Here is a 20,095-nt window from a genome sequence, read left to right as displayed (position 1 = left end):
TCTGTATGCAGCCTTGGAATGAAAACATTCAGCTAGCACTCTTCTCAATTTTATTAAATTATATGTGCACTCATGGTGCAAAAAGGAGCAATGCAAAACAGAACATTTTTTGGGGGGGGATTTAAGCACACTTGAAGAGTTCAACTTTTAAATTAATCTCCCAAAGACGGACGGTAGAGCTTGTTTTGATTCTAACAAATTAAATACAAAAAGCGCATGACAGATAAACAACAGAAAAGTCTTCAAACAGCTCCATACATTTTAAATTGTGCTCAACAAAATGAAAATAAATGTTAAATAATAAAAAAGATGCAGAATGATGTCAATTGCTTTCATTTTTGCCGTGGAAGCATTTGCGCTGTAGTATTATTTTGATCTAAATCATCCCAAACATGGTTAATGGTACCACCTTGTAATAACGGTATTTTGTGGAGTATGTGACAGTAGTTTCACAGAGTACTAAAAGAAGGAGTTTTAGGACCACATATAAATGTTCCTTTTCATTTTTCAACTTTTGTCTTGCAAAATTGGAAATTTTGGTCATGTTTATACATCATTTTTTTCTCCTTGTATGACTTTATTCTCTTGAATTTGCAAGTTGTAAAATCACTTGAGTTTTGACCCAATTCATAATTCTTGCAAAGATACAAAATAAATTTTATATAAACTATTGCAATTTTTTTTCTTGCTAATATTGCTAAATAATGTGAGATACAACTTCAATCAAACTTTGTTTATGTCTTTCCCATTATAGTATTGGGACTTTTTATTACTCTCGCAAAAGTTTGACTTTATTCTCAAAGATTTCTTTAACTGTGGCTCTAATACTCCTTCATCCAGAACGGTCAAATCAACCCAAAAACAAAACAAAGAAACAAACAACAAAAAAAAAACAACAACACAGTGACTTTCAGAGTACCGTTTAGAGTCCTGGTTGACGCGCTTCATATGAACATGTACGATAAATCTGCCACCAGAACAAGTGAGGTAGTAGAACAAAGACAAGCGCCGCTCACAATTAAAGTACAAAAAAAAAACGCTCATGTCAAAAAGTGGTCCACAAGTAGACTAGTGCATCAAAAAAGGGGGGAAAAATAAAGGGGGGGTGGTGAGACCTCAAAAGCCAAATTGATTGATAGAACTTGCTTGGACTACATCGCACGTTGTTTCAAACGCATATAAAGACTTGTCGTTACAAGCATGACACCCAGGAAACTTTTAAACGTACTTAAATAGAAAAATAAGAAATAAATTAAAAAAAAAAAAAAAAAAAAATACCATTGAATTTTCAGAAGAGTGCAAGGAAGGATTCAGGAGAAGAGCTTCTTTTGCTTGAAGTAGGCATCAAAGCGGACCTGGGCGTAATCCTGGGAAAAACAAAACCAAAAAAAAACACATTATGGATTAAAATAAAACAAATACATACGTACGTATGTTTGACTTGTTGCAAAAAAATTGCAATAAAAAAAGAGGTCAAGTGCCATATATTTGACCAAACCACATATGTTTGTGAGAGTCTGCGAGCAACACGTAACGGGAAACGCCATAGATGGGCTAAGAAAATTAGAATCGGAGAGCGCGATTGTCATAAACATTTGAACAACTTTCAGTTGATCAAAAATAGTCTCAAAGCATGCAGCTGGGACAATATAATAATACTCACTGGCTGATTCTTTGTGCTCTGCAAAATAACTAATACTACTGCAGCTTTACTGCAACAGGGCTCCGCGTTTCATCATCAGATCGTCATGTAGTTTAACTGTACGTGTTATACTGGTGGCAAGGGTGCACACACCAGGAGGAGCAGTGCAAAGAATTAAAGCATGAAATCATGTTGACTCACTGTTGAAGTCTTCATATTCTTTATGTTTACAAACCATTTTATTAAAAAGGCACCACGGTACTATTACGCTTTTAAATAAAATAAAATAAAATAAAATAAAAAGAGCTCCTCCTTACCATGTAGCCAAACTCAATCTTGGAGATCTTAGCTTGGATGATGGACCACAAGCCCCACAGGAAGTGTGACGCTAGCGCATACCTGCACAGGAGCAATTGACGAGATGTCTCATGATTGTGCTATACTTTTTTTTTTTTTTTATGCCAACATGTTTGACAGCCCGATTTACCTGTTGGCTTCAATGATCATATCTTCCTCCATCTGCCTCTGATCCACACTTTGAGCGCCGCACCCTTTATGCTCCAACAGATAACTTCGGATGAAATGAAGCTGGTGGAAAAAGTAAAATAAATAATTGGATTTTCCACATATATAGCTTTATGTTTTCATGTTTTTATTTTTTTATTTAATTCTCTTACAATCATGACTGCTCTCTTGCAAATTTACACCCCATAAATTCCAACTTTTAATAAAAAGAATAAAGTTTTTTATTCTTATAAAACGATGCATTTTTTATTCAAAACTATTTTTTTTCTTGAACAAAGAATTGCCGCCTTTGTCTGCGCAAAAATAAGACAATTTCATCTGACTTAGTAAAATTCTCTTCAAATAATGAGGTTAATATCTTGCACTATTAGGACTTGCGCTCAACTTTATTCAAATAAAATTAAACATTCTCAACTCACAATGTTCTGACTATTTTTGTGAATTTTTTTTTCTTGTAATATTACGACTCGTAAATTTGCAACCATTTTGCAAAATTAAGACTTTTTCCTCTTGATTTAATTCTCTTAAAATGACCACTTTTCTTACATATACAGCGCAAAATGACATTTTGTCTTCAGTATTAGGTTTTTTTTGTTTTCACCTCTGCTTATACAGCTGCAGTATATATTTTTATGTTAAGCTTTGTTTCAAAACATTTTTTTGAGTGACATGTTCAAACCTAACTCAATCAATTCCACTAGAGGGCACTGTAAGAAGAACTACAATTTATAACGCTCATCTATGATGGAGAAAAGGAAATATTTTAGATTTTGTTGTGTTGAAATAAGCTAATAGGTACCACAAATTGCCTTTAAAAAGGATAATTAGTCTCAATTTAGAATACATTTCCAAATGTGAATAAATAAGCAGTCCAATTGAATTTAAATGTGTTTGGGCAACGAAACATGCCGTATCCAAACCTGTTGCTCTCTGCTTGGGTAATCCTCTGGCGTGTCTTTGTAGAAGGGCCACTTGTTGTAGGTGTAGTCGTACATCCACTCACAGAAATGGTTCCCGAAATCAAAACCCCTAAATAATAAATAAAACAACATTCAAACGGATACTTATTTATTCCTATCAAGCTACATTTCAAATGAGACTTCACCTGTAGTTGTAGCTGCTGTACTCAAAGTCTATGAGCATCAGTCGGTCAGTTGAGCTTGGCTGCCCTTTGTGCAGAATCAGAACATTCCCTGCATAGATAAAAGTTATGTTATGTTGTACTTGGGCAGAAGTACAGACACGTGGCTTGAAAAAAAACAAAAAACGAAAAAGAGCATTTTTTGACAAAGTAATTACTTCCCACCACTGACAGATACATACATGATCAGCCTGCACACTAATGACTGAAAATTTATGACCAAGCTGTAAGTGGTCTGCAGATCCCATTAGTGAAGGGGAGAGAGTATTTTTTTTTTTTTCCTTTTACCTTCTTGAACATCATTGTGGCAGAAGACCACAGGCGATGGTGTTGCGGCTAGTAACTCTCTGTGTGTGAAAAAAGAGAAGGAGACATTTGACTTTATCAAGCAGTTCAGGACAACACAAGTCATTGTTAAACAAATGTATATGTCTTTATACCGTTATATGCCTCAAATTGTTATATCAGTCATTAAGAGGCATTCCGTCCACTCACCGGAGGTTCTTGAGCTCCATTGGCAAGTTGAGCTTCATAAGCTTCTTGTACTTCTTCAAATGAGTGTCACGCGTAAAAGTCAGCGTCAACACTTGATCCATGTATCTAAGACAAACAGACATAATAAAACAAGCGCAAGTGATGTGAGACAGCTGGTTTGGCTACTTACTTGTTAATGGTCCCAAACAGCCAGGTTGGCTCTTTGTTAAAGGGCATAACCATTTTGTGAAAACGCGCCATCTTGGTGGCGATCTCAGCTGAGATGTCGCCGTCTGACAGCTGATCTGTTCGCATGCGGGTGTTCTGCGGCAAGAAAAACATCATCGATTAATCATTTCAGCCCGAATAGAAAACATGAGCACAATACAAAATTTAACAGCAATACAGTCGCTGTGACATAAATATTATCAGGAGGAACAAAATTAATACCGGAAAGTACTGCTCTAAGCGCCCTTCTGGGAAGACGCCGTACAGTTTTGGTCCCAAATTTTGCTCGGCCAGGATGGCGAACATGACGCTCTCCAAAACCAGCGAGTCCACGCCCTGGAGGATGGCACCATAGATTCTGAGGAGGACCTGCCGAGGCTCCTCCCCCACGATGTCTACGTGGTCAGGCAGGCTGCACAGGTACAGTAGATTACTCAGGCCGCCACTGGAAAAAAGCAACAAAACATAATCATGATCACGATAATCCTTAACATCAAACTAACAGCCCACAAGGTATCGTTTCTGTCAATGTAAGAGTTATGCCTTAACTGTTTTCGGGTGACACGATAGTTGGAGATCAGATTATTAATGTGGCCCAAATTGGTGTCTGCCCAGTTTTAATTATGTAGCAATTAACAAAAGAAATAAGCGGTGGGAGAGGTGATTCAGTTTGTAAGTTTTTCACTGCAAGGCTTGGTCCCTATCCCTGTCAACTAGTCAGAGTTTACTGTGCCCTTCTGGTGATATCTTTGTTTGGTGGTATGCCATAAAATTTTTCAGACTCTGCCGGAGCAGAGGCAGTGTATTAGAAGTAGAAGAGAAGGCCCCGAACTAAGTTGCAGTATTTTTTTCACAAAGCAGAGAAAAATATGCTGCTCCTTGTATGTGTTAAACTAGCTGTTGTTTGAAGGTCTGTAATTAATGACACTGTTGCTAATTACGCATGTCAGTATTTAGCATTGCATATTATGTGATAGCATTGGGTGAGTGGACTTATTATTACCGGTGTATGGTATGCTCACTGATCATACTGTATTTATTTACTGCTGTAGTTCTCAATATTAGTTTTGGTCTAGAGACCACTTTTTAAGGGTCTCAGTCTTGCTATGGAATATTCTTATTAAAATGTGTTTGTATAAGTTGAAGTGCGGTTAGGTTAGTTTTTTTAAGCATGTTAAGGGTGAAACTATTAGTTAAATGTGTTTTATATGATGTCACTATATCGAGGATTTTCCCCTATCGCGGGTGGGTCTGGACCGTATCGCCCGCCACAAACCGGGGCTCCCGGTATGTCCGCAAAAGGTCGCCCGAAACTTTTGAACAGAAATGATTCGGTTGTCACCTGACGATGCTGATTTGAAAGACCATTATTTGGATGTTCTTCCACGCGCCGGCCAGGAAATCTTGGCACCACGCGAACGCCCTCTCCTTCGTGTCCCGGTCCACCTCTTCGGTCCTGCCGCCCTTGAAAGCCTCCGCCTCGGAGTCGTCGTCGCCGTTGCCCCCCAAAAGTGGACTCGGGGTTCTTGAGGTCCTCTCGTGGGCGAGAACGAGAAGCTCGTAGCTCGTCGGCTTCTTCTCGTCCACCTGGACCGCGTCGCCGCCCGCCTGCATCGTGAGTTTCGGGGCAAAGAGTCGAGGAGAACCAGGGGGAACTATGGGTCGGGGGGAACGAGAAGAGGTTATATGTGACGGACGAAGCTCACCGGCAATGGCCGCTAACCGAAAAACCAAAGCATATCTAGTTAATCGCATTGGGTCAATGTTTCATCTTAGTCATTATCCAATGTACCGCCTCCTTTGTTAGCACACTAGAGGCCACGTGACAGCCTATGACTAAAGCCCCATAACGTCCAATGGCAGCTCAATTCCGGGTTGTAAACCAAGCTGATTGGTTGGTGCCGGGTGGCGCTCTTAATGTAGCACAAACGGTAGTCTCGAGATTTCCGGGAAATTCAACTGAAAAGTCAAGTCAGCAGTGTCTACTATCAGTTGTAATTTTAGTTTTTTTTCCTTCTTTTATTGTAAACAGTAAAATTCACTTTGGGTGAGTGGTTTTGTATTTTTATGGATCTACATCAGCTGCTAGAGACATCATGCCAAAATACTGTACGGCAATACGCATCTACTACACTAGTGCTTCACAATTTTTTTTACACCAAAATGCCAATTCCAAAAAATACTAATTGGGTCTCCAAGCACCATTATAATTAAACATTTTGCTGTTTGACAACTGCTCTCATATTTATTGGAACATTAAAAAAATATATTATTATTATTATTATATAATTATTTAGAACTATATATGTTTTATTAATTTTTGTTACTTCATTAATTATTATTCAATTAAAATGTGTTGCACATAATAGTTAAATAAACATTGCATGTCTTTAAAAATGAACAATTGCGGTTCAGTTTCCTGTGGCGATGAGCGGCGTGAATGTGAGTCGAAATGGTTGTTTGACAATTGTCGGTTTGTGCAGTGCAAATTAGTGGTGAGTAGTCTGCCTCAAAATGTTTAACTGGCATGGGCTCCACCCCACCGTGACCCTGAACAGGATGAGCTCAAAGGCTGGAAGTTATTTGAGAGACGAGAGGAAACAACATTTTGATTCTCTGTATGTCCTGGATAAATAGATCTTTTCCGAATGTTTATAAATAGGCGCCACAGGACATCCCTATGTCAGCGAGTGATTGGTAATGTTGGCTGGAACTAAAAAAAATGATGCTTATAAAGTTGTTGTTTTGACATAGCCCATAAAGTTATGCTTCTTTTTAGAATATATATATATTTTTTTTAAATGATAATAAAAATCCAGCGGAACCCATGGTAAGGCAAATCGAGTGTCTCTTGTAAATAGCTGCACAGAGAAGAATGCAACATGTACATACTAAAGTACATTCATTTTCCCTGGGCTAGCAGTGAAGGAGTTAAGTGTCTGATCTGATTTTCCCGTTTGATGAACATCTTTGACAGTCGTTAACACAAATACCTGACAGGTGTTTTTATGGGTGTGTTTAGGCAAACAGTTTCCACCTGAACTTTTTGAGACACACCTAGAAAAATCTTACGATGACACTTTCCATCCCGTGATCCACAACTTTGAGATATTTGTACACCGCACATGACTTCTTTCTGACTCATGTTGCTAAGTTGCACTCAAATACAAAACAAAAGGTTAAATGTAGGTCATTTCAAATTCCTCGAGTATTGTTATGGGAACATTTTTTTTTTCATGTAGAACTGCTGCTGATCGGGGCTCATTCGAGCGAAGAGATTTAAAGTACGAATTGCAGAATTCACCCCAAAGTTTTTTGTGCATCCTGTTATGATAAACATATCCACCAAATTCTGCATCATCAATCAAGCTGGTGTCTGGGGACATTTTTTTTTGTTTCAGTTTTTACGACAAAGCATCAAAATGAACTGGAAACGTTGATGCCATATTCGGTCCAGATTAGCTGGCGGGGAGGGGGGGTAAAAGCACTTTCAATTTCAGGCATAGGTCCTCGAGACTTTTTTTGTGTATTTTATATATATATGTACTTCCGTCTTTTCTCCAGGATACACACAGAGGCCACAAAAAAGCAATTCATTAATTGTAATAACAACCAGGAACCAAATAATTACCCAGTTTTATCCATTCTTTAAAAAAAGACATTTAATAATCAATTATTACAGAATGTTGCATTCATTCATAAAAAAAAAAGAGAAAAAGACATTGTTCAGTGACATGCTCCGTAGTGAAACGACTATTGTGAAGTTACTTTGGTGTCACAACCCCTTCCAGCTGAGCCTAAATGGGACAAAATGAAAAAGACAAAACAATTTGTTACATTTCATGGCATCGGAATGAATGCCAGTGTGACGCGTCATCACCTTAAGTTGCTGGTTGGTTCTCTTGAGGAACTGAATCTGCTCCGCGTACTTCTTTTCCTGAACTTCATGCTTTTCTTCTTCAGTCTTTTCGATGGCGTCGCATTTGGCCTTCTCATCGCGCAACTCTTTCTGGAGCTCCTCTTTATGCTGCTCCAGCCCGGCAATCTATGAAGGACAATTGTCAACATGAAAACGGGGATCAGTTGAGGAAATGCTCAGGTGATTTTATGCATCTCGCATCAGAAGATGATTTAGTCCATAACAATTGGTAAGCATTTATTTGGTGGAAGGCCTTTAATTTTTACAATGAAATTCCCATTACTTGTACTCTTGATGTATTATTTTTAAACCACTTGCATGGTGCCACTGCATTACCTTGCAGCTGCTCAAGCTATGGGTCTTCACTTGGTTGATTTATTTATTTATTTTTTTGCTTTCACTTCCCAGCTCGTGAACTCATCTGTGAGGGAGACGAGCCCTCCACTATTTCACCTTGCTCAATCAAATTAAAGATACTAACAGGGTTACTTGATTATTGAAGGGATGAATAAATGAGCCTTACTCTTTTCTCCATGTCCACTTTGTCCTGCTCAGCCTGCAGAGCTTTCCTCATGCCAAAAACAACGCTACTCTCATAAAAGGTTTGATAAGCGGCAATGGTCATCTGGATCTCATCTCGGACCCGCAAAAGCAAGTGACCACGCTCGGCGCAGTTGATGGTCACCTGCCTGATCAGCTCGTCTACACAAAGACAGCAGCTGTAATTACGACAGATTCATACAATTCACAAATATTCACCTACTGAACATTTGGGAAAACTTGAGTGTTAATAAAAAGATATTTCATTAAATACTTTGGTCAGACAAAATTTAGATTAGCACGCTTTCGGAGTAGTTTTTAACAACTAATAATTAATAGAAAGAACACACGATTTAAAGTCTGCAATGAACCCATCACGCATGTTTTAAGAATATGGGAGAAAAGCCGGAGTTCTCGGAGAAAACCCACACATGCAACATGCAACAGGTCAGATTCCAGATTCGAGACCCCGACCTCAAAACTGTGAAGTGTATCTCCTAACAACTCATCAACGCATGTCTCTTCTGGCTACAACAAAAGCAGATGCTTTTTCCTCTTCTCTCGCCCCATAATAAAAGGGGGGTCACTGAACATCTAATAGCGTGTATTTGCACGTCTTGCCTAGCTTGGTCTCCTTACCAAAGCACTGGGTATAAAGTTCTCTTCGGACAGGGCATATTCCCGTCTCTATGGCCCGTCTTTGCTGCAGCTTCCTGTCCAGGTGCTCCTCAAGGTTCACCACGTCCGCTCGCGTGCACGGCGCACTGGACACTTGCTGCACCCACAGCTGGTTTCCTTCCATCCATTCCCTGGCATGGCAAGAGAATGAAAGATAAATGAGTGTTGAATTACTCGAGTGACATGACATGGAAAACAGGGGAGTACTCAGTACCTGGGTGGGAAGATGAGGTTGAGTATGTCATCATTTTGCTGCCTCGGGGCTTCGGCTGCAGAGGATTTGGATTTTGGAGGTGGAGGGACCGGGGAGTCGGCATGCGGTTGGTTGCTGACTTTAAAAGGACGCCCCCCCTGTGAATACCATTGTTATATTGCCTGGTTGGCTTGCATTTCATTGTGCGTTTTTTTTTTTTTTTTTATTGTCATATTTACACTGAAGTGCTAACCACTTGACTGCTCTGCTGCTCATAAAAATATAATGGATGTATTTTACTGTCGTTTACTGCGTGTCAGAACACCCACCCATTTCAAGATGTCATCTGAAATGTGATTATTGATCAGTGATTTTTTTTTTCTTCTCAGTAAGCGCACAAATAGAAAAGGGGGAAACTCTTGTAGGTTTGTCCCCATTATTCCACAATATCAAAACGTGTGTTGTATATAATTGACAGTAAATAAATATTTACTTTTGTACATATTTTCTTTACCATCAATACATCTACTTGCCCTCTCTTTAAAAACAAGAACCTGACAAGTACAACGTGTGAGTACATCTAGAGTGCACTAACGTCGTCAAACTCACCTTCGAACACTTTTTATCTGTGGTTTTGCTGATTAAAACTGGGTTCTCATATTTCAGCAGAGTCTCGGGGGGCTCAAACATGTTGCCTTAAAAAAAAAAAAATAGCACATCTACAGCAGAAATCCCAGTCCCCTGGTCGGCTTCATGAATGCATACGTAACTGAAGACAACACTGTCCATTCAATTGTCTCATCTTGACACTTCGCCCTCGTTTATACGCGTCACCCTTGTCATCAATTTCGAGGGCGGAATGTTTGAAATTGTTTCGCTTACGAGACGTGACATGACTCTGATGTCATCACTAATCGCCCGAGAAGTAATACGTCACCCGACGCGACGAGCTGGTATATTACGGATAATAATAATAGTGCCAAAATACGCCCTTCTGCATATTTATGCGGCCTACCTGTTGTAACTGGGGAAGAAACGTCTGGAAACTTAATCAAGACGTCAAATGCTGGCTAACAGTTAACGGGTTACGTCACGCTAGCTTAAGTAGCTGCTTCTTACTGTGTAATTTCATGAATAGCACAAACTATATTTGCCTCTACGTCGTCCATTAAGTAACTTTTTTTTAGCATATTCCTTATAGTAGCTCCTGAACAATCCCCCTGTGTGTACTTTCTACTGTAAATTGGAAATAAATGACCGCTCATACAACTTCTTCGGCAAGTTCAGTGTTTATTTTCAACTCTCACATTTCATTATATGAACAACATACATTTTTTGTAAACCCCTGGTGATGAAATTCCACGATTTTAGTTTGGATCAATAAATCGAATCTCCAAGCTGCTAACCAGACCGCTGTCAGAATCTGCTGTTGTTTGTTTGATACCACCAAGGTCCCCCTCTGTGCAGGAAAATAAGATGAAGTATGTCAACGGCAGTCATGAGGTCAAATAGTAAACAATTTTAAAAAAAAAACAGGTATGCAAAATATTAATCACAATTGATAAGAGTTTGACCATTACTTACTCCACCTGTAGCACTGAGGCTGACAATTGTTTCCTTGATGGGGCTTGCACACAGTTGTGTCACAATGGATATACACCTGTTGAAACATAAATTAAGAAATGATTCATTCACAAAACTCTTCACAATTTAAAAATATATTTCTAGCAGTTATCATACAGTAATATTAATTAGATTAATCTATTTTACATGCAGTTTAATTATAAATATTATTATTATTATTGATATTTTTGATATGATTGCGTCACTTTGGGGAGGCAACATTTTGACACAGCTGACAGACCAAGGTCGCATTTTTAATGTAATGTGAACGCTTACACAAAAATCTCTCACATGATGGCTCCAGTTCTCAGCAGTGTTGGTAAGTACAGTATCTTATTTTTTATTTAGATTAATTTTATTTCATTACATGAAGTGGCTATTTATTTAGAGATTTAGGGAGTTTTAAAGGGTTAATTCCGATTTACAAGGAAATTCTGATCACCAGCATGGGAACGAAACTCTTAAATTGAGGACTTCCCGTATGTGCTTTCCACTGCATGTACCTTTTGCATGAGGGGAGTCCCCTCTGGATCTGCAGCTCCTCCCTTGCCAGTATCGGCTGTCGTGGCGGACACGAAAGAGAACATCCTGAAGAAAAAGCGCCGATAGTGGCTCGGGAACTCAAGGCCTGACGAGGAGTCAACCCACACCAGGGTCGTCTGGGCACCTGAGATTGGAGAAGCAGGATTAGAAATCCAGTCTTCACCGTTCCAAATATGGTGATCAAAATCCGAGTGGCACTTACTCTTACCCATTAACCAGCAAGTCCCACTGAGGCCTGCTGTGAGGGAAGGAATCACTAGTGGCCCAGCATCGGTTGAGAGTCAAGACCAAGTTGGGGTCAGTCCTCTCTAATATCCGGACCTCAACATACACGGGCTGCCTGAGCTCCTTTGTGACCGGGTAGTCACTATCGACATAGAAGTAGTCGAAGACCACTTCCTCTGTCCAGGCAGAGAGACGGCGGAATGGTGAATTCAAAGTGGCTTCCGATGGCTGACGAACATCACAAAGTTCTTTACCCACCGTCCAGTTGACCCTTGGCTGTGCGTTTGCCATTGCCCAGTCTGAGTTCCACGTTCAAGGGCCCCGGAGCTGCAACTGGACGGGGTTCGGGAATCGCGTCCACCTTGACGACGAAAGCTTCAACGGAAGTGCCGGCATATCGGCACTGAACAGCCAGCCTGGAGGGACCACAACATTAGGTACGCCTGCACAATCAAATTAGATCACCATTTCATGTTTGTGAACAATCGGCGCCAGGGTACTTTGTCAGATATAATCACTAAAGGTTGAGTTTTTATAATTTTTTAATCACATACTCAAATCGGCTCTCCCTGGTAATCGCTCCATTGGGTCCAACAGAGATTTCATAAGAGGCGGACATGGCGTTCTCATAGATTATAGCACCTGGCTCCTCCTACAGGAAGTTTGCTGGATTACTTCTTTTTTTGCTGGAATAAAGATAAATTCAAGTGAGACTGGCCTCACCATGATGACCGTGCCACACGCCGTGACAGGAAGCTGGTAGATGGCAAAGGCCGACGTGCTGTCAACCAGACCGCACCGGGGCTCATTGGAGATGAATGAGAGGGACTCCAAGTCCACACGGGGCATGGTGGCATCTCGACTGATCACCATTATCATCTGGCCATCCTTGGTACACTGGAGAGTCACTGGACACGACATCAAATGAGAACATGGAAAGAGCAGAGGTACGGTCAACCCATTTTTCCATGGAGATATGTTTCAGACCCAAAGCTTGAATTGTCCAAGTACTGAGTTGACTGCTAGTGCTCGTGTCTCAATTTTTTTGCTTGCAAGCCAAAGCAAAAAAAAAAAAAAAATCAGTCAAGCACTGGCTCGCATTTTGAAAAACTCATTTGTTGGGTCACTGAAATCTCACGACAATACTGTTGTATCCACAAGATGGGGAGGAAAGAAAATAGTGATAGACCGATATGCTTTTTCTGCGGCCACCAGCACAGCAGAGAGAGAGAGAGAGAGAAAAGTGTGCTGCAGCGAGCCAAAATTAACCAGCTTTTAATTTATCAGCCTTGAAAGTAAAAAAAAGGCTAATACCGATAATTGGCAAAAGGCCAAATATCGGTCTATCACTATAAGAAAGCGCTATGTCTTAAAAAAAAAAAAGAATGTCTCAACTGCCTTCACCCACTTCCTTGACACCAACAGGCCACCAGATGGCGCCAAATCCGTAATTGTATTACTTTCATTTGAGCACAAATATAGCAAATCACAGAAGATATTTTCCCCAATAAAATCTCCAATTTGGTAAGTTGCCAAAAACCGAACCACGGAAATATGGGGGTACTTTGAACGGTAAAAACCCATGAACAAAACAACCGCTTTAACGCCCGAGCGATGAACCGCAACTTCGCGAGGGAACAGCAGTCCAAAGAAGAAATTTCACCTACCGTATTTGCCATAGTAGCACATTTGACCATCATAGCAGCAATTGATTCCTTGACACTCAGAAGACGAGATCCCGGTAGGCCCACATCGTATCTTTTGGTGCGCCTCCACCTCGCAAGATTGCTCTCGGTCCACGAACTTGGAGGGTTGATGAGGCCACTGCTTGGTGGACTTTTGAGCCACGGTTACGCAGCCCAGCAACAGGGCGAGTGTGACGAGACAGATGAACTTCATCGCCGTGTAGTGTCACAGCACAAACACACTGGATGATTTTATAAGGTGCGGGTCATGTTGACGTAATACCCCTTCGATTTGCTTCTCTGAAACAGGTTGGGGAAGCTGTGAAGCAAAAAAAGCGCTAAAAGATGCTCAATTTAGGTTAAAAAAAACTTTAAAAAATCACCATGATCCTTAGACGAATGAATATTTTACACTTGGCATCAATCCCCGTACAATCGCAGAGTGCCACATATGAATACAATACAATGCCAACTTGTTTGAGCAATGACGTAATAAAAACCTTCAGCGGGTCTGGATGATCGGCGACAGCAGGGGTCACACTATCTGTGTTCACTGCTTTTACAAAATAAACAGGCTCTTATCTCCGAGCGTATTGTGGCATTAATGGAAACATAGAGCACAATGTTGAATCTGATCGCACTTTGGCAACAATTTAACTGGAATAGCTCGATGGTCCACTTTTAAATGGATGGTGTTGGGTTAAGGGAGGTTGGAGTTGCTTTGTTTGATGGTCCAAAACGTTATGCAATTCAGCGAACTCTGTAATCCGTTATCGGAAGGAATTGTCATCATTAGTGTTGTGGATGAGCTGGAGGCTATCCCCGATGACTTCAGCGGGACTGGACTGGTTGCCTGCCAATAGCAGGGCATTTACAAATATTTGCGCTGACAATCACACTGATATACAAGCTTCAATGAACATGACTTGTTTTGAAATGCGGGAGCAAATCAGAAGACCGGGTGAAACGAGACATGATCTGAACTCTGTGTGGCAGACGTGCTAGTCACGAGTTCTAGTTGTACTTGCTCTTCAAAGAGAAACAGCATTCTTTTTGGACTAATATGCATATTTTGCCAGTCTAATGGTTAAGTCCTGTCTGCAAGGTTGAGAATACTCCTCGAAACGAGAGGGAGCTTAGTACAGCACCTAGCTCGCTTCTGAAGGGATTCAACAATTTAGCCTCTTACAAATGACGGTGTTTCCTTTTTATGTAAAACTGACGACATGGGAAGCTGTTTGGATGTTCTTATTTCGCAACTATCACGGGTCCGGTTTAGTGCTGGGGTCCACCATCGATTGGCACAAATGTACTTTGGCAGGAAGGTAGAGGGTGACATGTTCGGTGAAGGGCAGGTGGTCCTAACCCACTGTCAACATAACCTTTTTGGTGACCGCCATCTTCTCAGTACGACTGTGATTATTTAATTAAAAAAAAAAAAACAACTTTACTATTGCGTCTTCATTCATCACTTGAGTTTAATTTATTCTAACATCGGTGCTGATTGGCTGGGAGAAAATGTCGTCATGAGTTTATCATGCCTTGCATAGGGCTTTAATACAGACTACTGTACTTCGATCTTAACTCATTCACTACCAGCCAAGTAAAAAAAAAAAAAGGGATCTTTGACGTCTTTAGCCGTCAATGGCAGTAAACGAGTTAATGACCTGTCAATTTGACCATTTCAAATTTTGATTTTTTTTTTTTATTTCAAAATGGGTCATTCGTTCATTCATTCTCTTCCGCTTATCCAAGGTCAGGTCGCGGGAATTCAAGTAAGTACCGTATTTTCCGGACTATAAGCCACTACCTTTTTCCTAGATTTTGAACCATGCAACTAATACAAATGTGCGGCTTTTCTGTGGATTTTTCTTTCACCGGTAGGGGGGGGTCTATAGCTCAGAAAATACGCTAAATAAATTTATTTTTTTTTTCTCTTGGGTCTGTTCTGTTTCAATTATCAAAGTTGTTGCAGTGTTAAAAGGCAACAATCTCTTTATGTACCTTTTTGTGCATTCACGGTACAAAATCGTTCTGCACATGCAGTAAACAACAAATTTTTTCAAATTTTGTTCATTTATATGCTTATATGCAGGTGGGCTTTATAGTCCAGAAATTACGGTAACTGTAATTTCACATTTTAATCAAAATTTGATCATTTAATTTCTCATTTATGGAATTGAAAAAATATCATTTGGGTGGTAGAACTTTTACATACTGGTGCATTATCCTGGTAGAAATATACAATATGATTTTGGCATCGACCAATGATGTTCAATTAGTTAGGATCCCCCGTGTGGCATAATCTCACTTTGGGTTTGGGTTTAATCATTTATTAATCTGTACTATTAGTGTGGCTTTTGGTGGCACTGTTTAGATTGTGATCCTGTGTTATGCAACTGGATGGCACCATTTCAATTCAAAGCCGAGTGGAACTAGGATCGCAGTCGAAACAGCGCCACACAACTGCGGTCAACTCAACTGGATTGGCTGACGACTTGGCTTATCAGCTATCATGCGAGCTGTCCAATGCAGGGAGTGCATTTGCGGGGGCAAACACAAGGTCTGCTTATAAAAGTAGGAAAACGCGCCCGTCGTCCTGACAGCATCTTGTGGGGGTCACCGGTTGTTGTGAGTCCACAATAATGAAGCACACCGCTGTGTGCCTTGTGGCACTGGCGCTGTTCGGCAGCTTCTGCTCCGGATTCCAGCCTGGACATGATCAGCAGCAGGCTAAGTACGTACTTGAGAAGCCGCTTGTCTGGACCTACCCGGAAGCGCCAACGATTCCCGTTGAGCCTGTGCCTGAATTTGAGCTGAGGCACCCCGTCACTGCAGCAACCGTCTCTGTGGAATGCGGGGAGAGACAAGCACGAGTGCAGGTCCAGCTGGACTTCTTTGGAACAGGCCAGGCCGTCCACGCTGCCGACCTCATGCTGGGTCCATGTGCCGCAGTGGGTGAGGACACGCAAGCCCGTGTGCTGATATTCGAGTCTGAGCTGCAAGACTGCGGCAGCTTGTTGCGGGTAAAGCCACAGTGCGCTATTCGGAAACCAAATTGAACAAATGTGCCTTTTTAATGCGTCATCTGACAATTGATCACTTTTTTTTTTTTTATACATTTCACCTTCTTCAGACGACAGATGACGCCCTCATCTACACTTTTGCTCTCAACTATAACCCCTCAAGGACGAGCGACTCCCCTGTTGTGAGGACCAATGAAGCCGCTGTGATTGTGGAATGTCACTATCAAAGGTGACATTATTTTCTCCGGAAAAATACAGGCGTTATGTACAGAGGGGAAGTTTTAAAAAGGTGTCCCAAAAAAAGTGTGGTTCAATTTGAAAAGAAATTAAAAAAAGTGCAAATCTTTTATCTGGACATGCACCTAAATATAACAATTAAATTAATATAATTCTTATTTGCTTGTATTTTACTGAAAATCCTTTTGTCTATTGATTTTCCACACAGGTAAGCTTATCAAAGCTGAAAAACAACCAAGAACCAAGAGCACCAAATAGCACAACAACTCCAAATTTGGTCATTAAAAAACAAAAAAAAATCGTCCCAGCCTTGACCGCCGTTTAAATCTTCAGGCACCACAACGTGAGCAGTCTCCCGCTCGACCCAAAATGGATACCGTTCTCCGAGGTCAGGGTTGCCGAGGAGTTTTTGTACTTCACTCTGTCCCTGAGGACCGGTCAGTAAACTATCCGTTCTTTATCGACGACATTGTCGGTTTTCAACATGTTGGCCAAATTCGTTTTCTCCTCACAGACGACTGGATGTACGAGAGGCCCCGTTACCAGTACTACCTGGGAGACATGATCCGGGTCGAGGCCTCCGTCAGGCAATACCACCACGTGCCCCTTCGTGTTTTTGTGGAAAGCTGCACGGTTAATATCTCGCCTGATATGAATTCCAGCCCCAGATATAACTTCATTGATCAGGGGTGAGGAACCGTAATACCGTAACCGTACTCAAGCAGGCCAAAGACACAAATGGAATGAAATGAAGGAATTAGAAAATATTTTACTTTGAAAATTGATGTCTTCTCTCCATTACATCCATCTTTGTATGATGCTAATTGTCTCGGTAGCATCATGCTAACATTTAACCCACAAGCTAGCAAAATGAGTTTAAAACCAGACCACGTACGAAGCCCGTTCTGCACAATATGCGGCGAGTGCTTCTTTGTTAAGGTACATAAAAATATGCCGTGAATTTGCGTTTGTTGTTGTAGCAGTGGTCAGCTAACCCCACCCCGCTTCATATATCTCTCAACAATTTATCAAAGTAGGAATACTTGACATGAAATTTGTACTCAGAGATTGTGCTTTCCTCTTGACTCAGCTTCTTTTGCGCGCAGGTGTTTAATTGACTCGAGGATCACAGGCGCAGAGTCCATGTTCATGCAACGCACATCAGAGAACATGCTCCGGTTCCAGTTTGAGGCCTTCAGGTTCCAGGGTGCCGACATCGGGATGGTGAGCAGACTGGTTTTAACAAGGCAAAACTCTTATTTAAAAATAAACACATAAATAAATACAAATTTCAAATGTCGTTGGCTCTTCCAACAGTTTTATATTACCTGCCACTTGAGAGCCACGTCGACCAATCACGACATTGATGTTGACCACAGGGCGTGTACCTACACGGTGAATGGGTGAGTGATGAGGAAGGAGGTCAGTTGCACACACAGCTGCCTCGTGATAAATGAGATTCAATGACTTTATAGCACAAAGTCTAATGATGTTTAAAGATGATGAGATTAAGATGTCCTTTATTAGTCCCACAATGGGGAAATTTGAGGATACTTGTAGAATAGTTCGAATATTTGAATAGAATAATAATTTGACAAAGATTTAAATAATTTGAATTTTTAAATACAAATTGGCTTATTGTTAATCATGTATGGATGTATCAATATTAGAAATTAATGTCAAATAATTTAAATCGGGAACATTATTTATTTCGATATTCATAAGATAATTGAACAAATATGTCAAATAATTTTAATTATGTAAATTTCAAATGTCACTGAGTAATTGAATAATACATATTCAATTCTGTAAATATGTCAAAGCAAACATGTTATAATAATAATTTCAAATGTCTGATGATTTAAATGTAAAATATAAGTGTTAAATAATTATTGGAAGTAATATATATATATATATATATATATATATATATATAGGTGGTACTGACAGTCTTTGCTATGCTGCAGCTGGACGGAGGCCAGCGGTGTGGATGCAGCATGCGCCACCTGTGAGGCCTTTGGTGGAGGCGGAGGAGGAGGCAGAGGCGGAGGTGGAGGCGGAGGAGTAGGAGGAGGAGGCGGCGGAGGCGGCAATTGGCGCACTCGTGTTGGAGGCAACTCTCAAACGGGAACCGGTAGCACGGTCATCGGTGGTGGAGGCGGCACTTACACTGGTGGTGGAGGCGGCACTCGTACTGGTGGTGGAGGCGGTACTTACACCGGTGGTGGAGGCGGCACTTATACTGGTGGTGGAGGCGGCACTCGTACTGGTGGTGGAGGCGGTACTTACACCGGTGGTGGAGGCGGCACTTATACTGGTGGTGGAGGCGGCACTCGCACTGGTGGTGGAGGCGGTACTTACACTGGTGGTGGAGGCGGCACTTATACTGGTGGTGGAGGCGGCACTCATACTGGTGGTGGAGGCAGTACTTATACTGGTGGTGGAGGCGGCACTCATACTGGTGGTGGAGGCGGCACTCATACTGGTGGTGGAGGCGGCACTCATACTGGTGGTGGAGGCGGCACTCGTACTGGTGGTGGAGGCGGCACTCATACTGGTGGTGGAGGCGGTACTTACACTGGTGGTGGAGGCAGTACTTACACTGGTGGTGGAGGCGGCACTCATACTGGTGGTGGAGGCGGCACTCATACTGGTGGTGGAGGCGGCACTCGTACTGGTGGTGGAGGCGGCACTCATACTGGTGGTGGAGGCGGTACTTACACTGGTGGTGGAGGCGGCACTCATACTGGTGGTGGAGGCGGCACTCATACTGGTGGTGGAGGCGGCACTCATACTGGTGGTGGAGGCGGCACTCATACTGGTGGTGGCAGCGGTGGTAGCAAACAAATAGGTGGCAAACAAACGAGCGGCATGCCAACCGGCGTTTCGTGGAGCACCAGTGGCTCCGGAGCAAGTGGCACCTCAGGCACTTCTTGGACCACCGCTGGCAGAGGACGTTCTGGAGGAAGCACCTGGCTCAGTGGTGGAGGGACTGTTGTTCAACCACCTGTCGTCCAACCAGGCAAACAAACTGTTTCTTGGAAGCCCACCGGATCCAGAGGTAGTGGCACCTCAACAAGCACTTCTTGGACCAGCACCACAACTACTAGCAATACCTGGGGCGAAAGGAAAGGCCGTTCAGTGAAAAAAGAGCAAGGTGCACATTTCAGTTTTACTTGTAAGTGTCTCAGATTGATATATAATTCACTTGTTCTGTTTGTTTTTCTCAGTTTATGAATGGAGAGGAGATGTCACATTGGGTCCCTTCGAAATTGCAGAGAAACTCGCTTAAAGTCAACATTCCGATCGAAATAAACATTCTGATTGGATCATGGCTGACTGGATGTTATTCCCTGCACAACAACTCTCCTCCATAATGCCTTCATCGAAACGACAAAAGCAACGGGGGAAAAAAA

At 41.6% G+C, this 20,095-nt stretch overlaps 4 protein-coding genes and 1 long non-coding RNA gene across 5 annotated transcripts; 2 read left to right on the top strand and 3 right to left on the bottom strand.

The window, feature by feature from the left end:
- Positions 1–33: 33 nt before the first annotated feature.
- On the bottom strand, positions 34–5,845 carry chkb (choline kinase beta). Its single transcript, XM_088299422.1, has 10 exons — positions 5,353–5,845; positions 4,233–4,455; positions 3,973–4,106; positions 3,804–3,908; positions 3,597–3,655; positions 3,273–3,360; positions 3,088–3,196; positions 2,130–2,230; positions 1,960–2,041; positions 34–1,367 (listed from the first exon to the last, which is right to left on the bottom strand). Exons 1-10 carry the CDS (start codon positions 5,763–5,765, stop codon positions 1,311–1,313), a joined length of 1,371 nt encoding a protein of 456 aa, XP_088155548.1. The 5' UTR covers positions 5,766–5,845; the 3' UTR covers positions 34–1,310.
- LOC148334824 (uncharacterized) lies at positions 5,666–8,431 on the top strand. The gene is made up of 3 exons (XR_015844148.1): positions 5,666–6,057; positions 7,974–8,109; positions 8,338–8,431. It is a non-coding gene; the product is annotated as an uncharacterized LOC148334824 (long non-coding RNA).
- LOC148334823 (axonemal dynein light intermediate polypeptide 1-like) lies at positions 7,632–10,260 on the bottom strand. Its single transcript, XM_088299425.1, has 6 exons — positions 9,950–10,260; positions 9,362–9,498; positions 9,109–9,278; positions 8,453–8,631; positions 7,891–8,055; positions 7,632–7,807 (listed from the first exon to the last, which is right to left on the bottom strand). The coding sequence occupies exons 1-6, from the start codon at positions 10,028–10,030 to the stop codon at positions 7,775–7,777; spliced, it is 765 nt and encodes a 254-aa protein (XP_088155551.1). The 5' UTR covers positions 10,031–10,260; the 3' UTR covers positions 7,632–7,774.
- A 350-nt stretch (positions 10,261–10,610) lies between these two features.
- Positions 10,611–14,068, bottom strand: LOC148334822 (zona pellucida sperm-binding protein 4-like). The gene is given in 8 exon segments (XM_088299426.1): positions 10,611–10,799; positions 10,925–11,000; positions 11,467–11,635; positions 11,673–11,907; positions 11,990–12,147; positions 12,286–12,383; positions 12,455–12,639; positions 13,399–14,068. Coding segments are annotated over 8 exon segments (1,245 nt in total). The 5' UTR covers positions 13,631–14,068; the 3' UTR covers positions 10,611–10,707.
- A 1,887-nt stretch (positions 14,069–15,955) lies between these two features.
- LOC148334821 (uncharacterized) lies at positions 15,956–20,005 on the top strand. Its single transcript, XM_088299416.1, has 8 exons — positions 15,956–16,442; positions 16,553–16,671; positions 17,013–17,116; positions 17,194–17,368; positions 17,786–17,903; positions 17,997–18,082; positions 18,647–19,836; positions 19,910–20,005. The coding sequence occupies exons 1-8, from the start codon at positions 16,062–16,064 to the stop codon at positions 19,969–19,971; spliced, it is 2,235 nt and encodes a 744-aa protein (XP_088155542.1). The 5' UTR covers positions 15,956–16,061; the 3' UTR covers positions 19,972–20,005.
- The last annotated feature ends 90 nt before the right edge of the window (positions 20,006–20,095 follow it).

This window comes from Idiotropiscis lumnitzeri, chromosome 6, assembly GCF_059441095.1.
Source record: "Idiotropiscis lumnitzeri isolate Australia: NSW breed Sydney's pygmy pipehorse chromosome 6, RoL_Ilum_1.0, whole genome shotgun sequence".
Taxonomy (NCBI): Eukaryota; Metazoa; Chordata; class Actinopteri; order Syngnathiformes; family Syngnathidae; genus Idiotropiscis; species Idiotropiscis lumnitzeri.
This window is presented reverse-complemented; position numbering and strand designations above follow the sequence as displayed.

Coding starts and splice junctions, on each gene's coding strand:
- LOC148334821 (XM_088299416.1), top strand. CDS start 16,062: ATGAAGCACACCGCTGTGTGCCTTGTGGCACTGGCGCTGTTCGGCAGC. Junction 16,672..17,012: donor GTGGAATGTCACTATCAAAG/GTGACATTATTT, acceptor TTAAATCTTCAG/GCACCACAACGTGAGCAGTC. Junction 17,904..17,996: donor AGGGTGCCGACATCGGGATG/GTGAGCAGACTG, acceptor CTCTTCCAACAG/TTTTATATTACCTGCCACTT.
- chkb (XM_088299422.1), bottom strand. CDS start 5,765: ATGCGATTAACTAGATATGCTTTGGTTTTTCGGTTAGCGGCCATTGCC. Junction 3,361..3,596: donor CCACAATGATGTTCAAGAAG/GTAAAAGGAAAA, acceptor TTATCTATGCAG/GGAATGTTCTGATTCTGCAC. Junction 3,197..3,272: donor TACAGCAGCTACAACTACAG/GTGAAGTCTCAT, acceptor TTTATTATTTAG/GGGTTTTGATTTCGGGAACC.
- LOC148334823 (XM_088299425.1), bottom strand. CDS start 10,030: ATGTTTGAGCCCCCCGAGACTCTGCTGAAATATGAGAACCCAGTTTTA. Junction 8,056..8,452: donor AAGTGGACATGGAGAAAAGA/GTAAGGCTCATT, acceptor TGTCCTTCATAG/ATTGCCGGGCTGGAGCAGCA. Junction 7,808..7,890: donor GAACCAACCAGCAACTTAAG/GTGATGACGCGT, acceptor TGTCCCATTTAG/GCTCAGCTGGAAGGGGTTGT.